Source organism: Haliotis rufescens, unplaced genomic scaffold (assembly GCF_023055435.1).
Source record: "Haliotis rufescens isolate VD_foot unplaced genomic scaffold, xgHalRufe1.0.p SCAF_13, whole genome shotgun sequence".
Classification (NCBI taxonomy): Eukaryota; Metazoa; Mollusca; class Gastropoda; order Lepetellida; family Haliotidae; genus Haliotis; species Haliotis rufescens.
Window position 1 is genome coordinate 24,230,925 of NW_025963813.1, and position 6,568 is coordinate 24,237,492.

Here is a 6,568-nt window from a genome sequence, read left to right on the forward strand (position 1 = left end):
GCTCCATCAACGCTATGGGCAAGATGATGTTCTTGCTGAAGCCTTTGTGAAGAAAGCATTGGATTGACCAGCGATCAAGCAAGACAACCCAAATGCCCTTGATGAATTTTCCATATTCCTGAGTGAATGCGACTACGCCCTAACAAGCTTAGAAGCTGTAAAAGTACTTCAGTATGCTGAAAACATGAAGAGGTTAGTAAGTAAGCTGCCCTACAATTATCATGATAAATGGCGAAATCGTGTTTTGCATATAAAGGAAGCATCTGGAACTGTGCAGTTTAGTGACTTCGTGTATTTTGTGAAGATGGAGGCCAAGAAAGCATGTGATCCAACCTATGGAAAAGATGCCCTCAAGACACTTGACCAGAAAGGAACAGTTGGAAAGAAACTTACCTTGAAACAGAAGCAATCTTCTCCTAAAGTAAGCTTTGCAAGTAGCCTCTCAGAGTCAAATAAGTCCAGTGAAACCATGTCAAAGGCTGATAAGTCTTCAACTTCTCAGGCAAGTTGCTTGTATTGCGTAGACTACAATACATCTCATACACTAGATGCATGTAATTCTTTCTCAAAGATGAACTATCCTGATAAAGTTGACTTCTTGAGAAAGAAGGGGCTATGTTTAGCTTGCCTTAAGCGTGGACATATGAGTAGAGATTGTCGATCAAGACTAACATGCTCAATTTGCAGTTTGCATCATCCCACAGTTCTTCATGATGATAATTGGAGAAGAAAAGCTGAATCGGATCCTAACCAGACCTCAGTGAAAGGAAGAACTACAAGTGCCTACAGCAGTGTTGCCAGCAAACTTGATCAGCTTACAGAGGCCAGTGAGGGTGACTGTACAATGGCAGTAATACCAGTGAGGGTGACGCTGAAAGATGGGATCAACTCCATATGTACATACGCTTTCCTTGATCCTGGAAGTAATGCAAGCTTTTGTACAAACAGTCTGATGCAGAAACTGGGTGCAATGGGACGTCCCATGAATATCACTTTGGACACTATGGGTGAGACACAAACTTTTGAGACACATGCCGTGAACAATCTTCAGATCTGTGACTTGAATATGGAAAACACGATAGATCTACCTCGTATCTACACCAAAGAGAAGATGTCTATTTCCAAGGATCACATTCCTACATCCAAGGATATTGATCACTGGCCACATTTAGATGATGTCACTCTGATTCTGAAATAGAAATGCTGATTGGAAACAACATTCCAGACGTATATACACCTCGACAAATAAGAACAGGTCCTAGAGGGTCGCCTCATGCTACGAAGAGTCTGTTAGGGTGGATTGTCTGGAATGTGATTAGAAGAGACAGCACGACTACTTCAGAAAGTAATTCTATCTCCATAAACAGAGCAGAAGTCAAGGCCATCACAGAAAAGGAAAGGCTGCATCAGTTGGATACCATGGTAAGACATTCCATAGATCTTGAATTTCCTGAAAGACAAACTGATGACAGCAAAGAAGATTCCCTGGAAGATAAACGTTTCAAGGATAAAGCTAAATCTTCAATTGAGATGAAAGAAGGTCATTACTATATGAACTTACCTTTCAAGAAAGAAGAGACTCACTTGCCCAACAACCAATCACAAGCGATTCAGCGACTCAACTACCTTAAAAGGAAAATGAAGAAGGATCCAAAATTCAGAGAAGACTATATAGCCTTCATGAAACAACTGTTTGAAAAAGAGTATGCTGAAAAGGTAACTGAACAGGACTTACCTGGTATCCTTGGACGCATATGGTATCTTCCTCACCATGGGGTTTACCATCCACGGAAACCCAACAAACTGAGAGTAGTTTTTGATTGCTCTGCCTCATACCTTGGAACTTCCCTGAACAATGCACTTCTACAGGGGCCGGACATGACGAATAATCTCCTCGCTGTCTTACTTCGCTTCCGACAGGAGAAGATAGCTGTGATGGGTGACGTCGAAGCCATGTATCATCAGGTACGTGTTCATGCAGAGGACTGCGATTATCTCAGATTCCTATGGTGGCCTGGTGGTGACATAAATTTGGAACCAAAAACTTACCGGATGAAAGTCCATTTATTCGGGTCAGTGTCGTCGGCAACCTGCGCCAACTATGCACTTCAACAAACAGCAACCGACAACACTGAAAAGTTTGACCCAGAAGTAAGTCATGGTGTGAAAAACAATTTCTATGTTGATGACTATCTTGCATCCAAAGATTCAGAAGATCATGCCATAACGCTTATTCATGAAACAAGTGCAATGTGCAAAATGGGAGGCTTTAACCTAACCAAGTGGGTGAGTAACAGCCCTGCAGTCCTGGAGTCTATTCCTATTGAGGATCGGTCCAAGGAAATGAAGTTGATTGACCTGAAACAAGATATACTTCCATAAGAGAGAGCCTTAGGGGTTTACTGGGATACCGAATCGGACACTTTTGGATTCAAGATGGGTGAAAGAGGTGTATCATGCACTCGAAGAGGAATTCTCTCATTGTCAAGCTCAGCTTATGATCCGTTCGGTCTGACTGCACCTTATGTTCTCATTCCGAAGTGTATCCTACAGGAACTCTGCAAAAATGGAGCAAGCTGGGATGAAGAAATCAGTGGAAAACTACTTGACCGATGGAATGAATGGATATCGCAATTGTATCTTCTTGACAGCTTGAAGATGGACAGATGCTACAAGGTAAAGTGGTTAAAAGCAGTATCGTCATGTGAGCTACACCACTTTGCAGACGCCAGCGAAACTGGTTATGGCATGGTTACTTACATGCGACTGATTGATGAGGATGGAAACATTCAGTGTTCTTTCGTCATTGGCAAGGCACGTGTAGCTCCCCTGAAAAGAATCACTATACCTCGAATGGAGTTGACGGCTGCAACTGCTCTCGTTAGAATGAATGCCATGTTGGTCCGTGAACTAGACTACACTGTAGGTAACAGCTACTATTGGACAGACAGTATGTCTGTATTGAGGTACATTGCAAACCAAACCAGCCGCTTCCATACCTTCGTAGCCAACAGACTGTCTGTGATCCATGAATCATCGAAGATTGAGCAGTGGAGATACATCAACACTCAACTGAATCCAGCAGACTACGCTTCCAGAGGAATGAGTATGAAGAAATTACTGGAGACACCTCAGTGGATTAATGGTCCAGATTTCCTATCGAAGACGGTAGATAAGTGGCCTTGTAATGCTGACTTTCTTAGTGCGGACTTGAATGGAGACCCTGAGGTAAAACGTGTGAATGTTGCTGTATGCGAAGCCGATACTTCCACTGCCATGGATAGACTGATTGATCACTTTTCTGACTGGACCAAACTGAGAAAAGCAGCGGCATGGTTGATGTTAGCTGTAACGACATTCCAGGAGTATGTAAAGAAGAGACATTGTGAAAACACAAAACAAGAAGAAATTAAAACAGAAGTACGTACACGTGGAAGAAAAAGGAAAAAAATGGACAGAACTTCTCAGGCTGAACAACAGTATCCAAGTCTCTCTGTGAAAGGTGTTAATGATGCTGAGATGGCACTTATTAGATATGTTCAGAAAAAGCATTTGCACCTGAAATTGAAAGTTTGAAAAGGAAATCAATTGAAGCTAGAATTGCACGGTCATCAAAGCTTTTCAAACTGGACCCCTTCTTTAAAGATGGTGTACTTCGCATAGGAGGAAGGTTGGATAGATCCCCAATTGCATACGAGGCAAGGCATCAAATCATACTCCCCAAGGAGTCCGCAGTATCATTGTTGATTCTAAGAAAAGCTCATGAACAAGTGGGACACTTAGGAAAGAATGCAATACTCTCCCATGTCAGACAAACTTACTGGATCATCAGTGCAAATTCTCTGATTAAAAAGATGATCTCCAAATGTGTCGTCTGCAGGAAACATCAAGGAAAGCCTACAACTCAGAAAATGGCAAGCTTACCTTCAGAGAGAGTGACTGGTAACGAAGCTCCTTTCTCCAAAGTTGGTGTTGACTATTTTGGTCCTTTTGAAATCAAAGAAGGACGACGACATGTGAAGCGATGGGGCGTGCTATTCACATGTATGACCGTACGAGCAGTTCATCTTGAGGCCGCAGCGAGTCTAGACACAGATTCCTGTATTTCTGCTATTAGGAGGTTCATTGCCCGAAGAGGACCTGTGACTTACATTAGATCTGACAATGGAACCAACTTTGTTGGAGCAGAAAGAGAGCTGCGAGAAGAAATGTCGAAGCTTGACTCGCAAAAAATGAAGAATTCACTCCTAAATCGTGGAATCACCTGGGATTTCAACCCACCTGCTGCGTCAAATTTTGGTGGTATGTGGGAAAGGATTATCCGATTGATCAGGAAAGTAATGTATTCATTACTACATACACAGATTATTCACCTGGATGACGAAGGCCTGCATACTCTATTCTGCGAAATCGAAGCAATCTTGAATGGGCGACCTATATCTGAAATGAACAACAGTCCAAATGACCTTGACGCTCTCACACCCAATCACCTGATTCTATTTCGGGGAGGTGAGAACTGTCCGTCAGGTGTTTTTACCAAGGAAGACAACTTCTGCAAACGAAGATGGAGACAACTACAATACTTAGCAGATCTTTTTTGGAAAAGATGGGTAAAGGAATATCTACCTTTACTTCAACAAAAGCAGAAATGGAATATCCAGAAAAGAAACATTGCCGTTGATGACCTTGTACTTGTGATGGATAGTAATCCACGAAATACATGGAGTCTGGCCAGGGTTCTTTAAGTTGTGAAAGACAAAAAGGGACTTGGGAGAATTGTGAAATTGAAAACAAAGTCTAACACTCTCAAAATAAATTGTGCCTTGTGTTGGAAAGCAGCCCTGAATGTTAATATGACAAAGTGAACAATGCCGAAATGAAGTCATGTTGTTTTGTGCATGAGTTTTCTTAGCAGTATATTTTGTTTGAGTTTGACCATATTTGTTAGATTTTGAGTCATTGGTTTTCTTTCGTCTTCCAATGAAGAGGCCGGTGTGTAATGGTCATACACTTAAAAGATGTTTTCATTTTATGATGCTTCAGTTGGGTATCAAGGTAGACCATTTTCATTTTCTTAAGCCCAATAGGGTGCGCTGTGCACTAGTCTATTTATAGATGCATTTAATCAAGGCATGTAAGGCATGCACAGAACCACATGGCAGCTGGCTAGGTAGCCACATGAGTTGATAAAAGTGGTCAACAACTAGGTAACTACAACAGCATTTTTACTAATATCTTTAGTTTTAGATGTATGATTGTGATATAATGTATTTGAATTAATTACATTGCTTCTGGTAAATAACATTTTGTAATTACCATAAATTTCCTAATGTGTCCTAAAATCAATGTTCTTTTGCAAAGAAATGTTTTTGAGTATAGTTTATTTGTATTTACAATCTAGAGTAATGGTATTTTTGCTTTATTTGCAGTCAATCATGAAATGAAGTGAAATGAAATGACATGACATGAATTGAAATGAAGTGAAATGAAATGACATGACATGACATGAATAGAAATGAAGTGAAATGAAATGAAATGAAATGACATGAATTGAAATGAAGTGAAATGAAATGAAATGACATGAAATGAGATGAAATGACATGAATTGACATGAAATACTCGTGCAACACTCATGAAACAGAATAAAATAAACAGAAATCCAAAGATTGAATTGTTTTCACTTGAAAAGTATCAGTGCGATTTTTGAAGTCCACAGTCACAGTCAGGTACTCCATAAACAATACACAGTCGTATAATATGCATGCATGTACTGCGTGACAATACACAGTCGCATAGTATGAAGGAATGTATTGAATAACAATACAATGTCGTATAATACGCATGAATGTACTGAATAACAAGTCACAGTCGTATAATACGCATGAATGTACTCCATAACAACCCACAGTCGTATAATACGCATGAATGTACTGCATAGCAATACAAAGTCGCATAATGTGCATGAATGTACTGAATAACAACGCAGAGTCGTAAAATATGCATAAATGTACTGCATAGCAATACACAGTCGCATAATATGCATGAATGTACTGCATAACAATACACAGTCGTAAAATATGCATAAATGTACTGCATAACAATACACAGTCGTATAACATGCATGAATGTACTGCATAACAATACACAGTCGCATAATACGCATGCATGTACTGAATAATAATGCACAGTCGTATAATAGGCATAAATGTACTACATAACAATACAAAGTCGCATAATATGCACGAATGTACTGAATAAAAATGCACAGTCGTATAATACGTATGAATGTACTGCATAGCAATTCAAAGTCGTATAATATGCATGAGTGTACTGCATAACAATACATAGTGGTATAATATGCATGAATGTACTGCATAACAATACACAGTCGTATAAGATGCATGAATGTACTGCACAACAGTACACAGTGGTATAATATGCACGAATGTACTGACTAACAATACACAGTCGTATAATATGCATGAATGTACTGCATAGCAATTCAAAGTCGTATAATATGCATGAATGTACTGCATAACAATACACAGTCGTATAATATGCATGAATG

The 6,568-nt window shown here is 39.8% G+C and overlaps 1 protein-coding gene across 1 annotated transcript; it reads left to right on the forward strand.

The window, feature by feature from the left end:
• Window positions 1-2,436: 2,436 nt before the first annotated feature.
• LOC125378709 lies at window positions 2,437-3,576 on the forward strand. The gene has a single exon (XM_048394650.1). The coding sequence runs from the start codon at window positions 2,437-2,439 to the stop codon at window positions 3,574-3,576; it is 1,140 nt and encodes a 379-aa protein (XP_048250607.1).
• The last annotated feature ends 2,992 nt before the right edge of the window (window positions 3,577-6,568 follow it).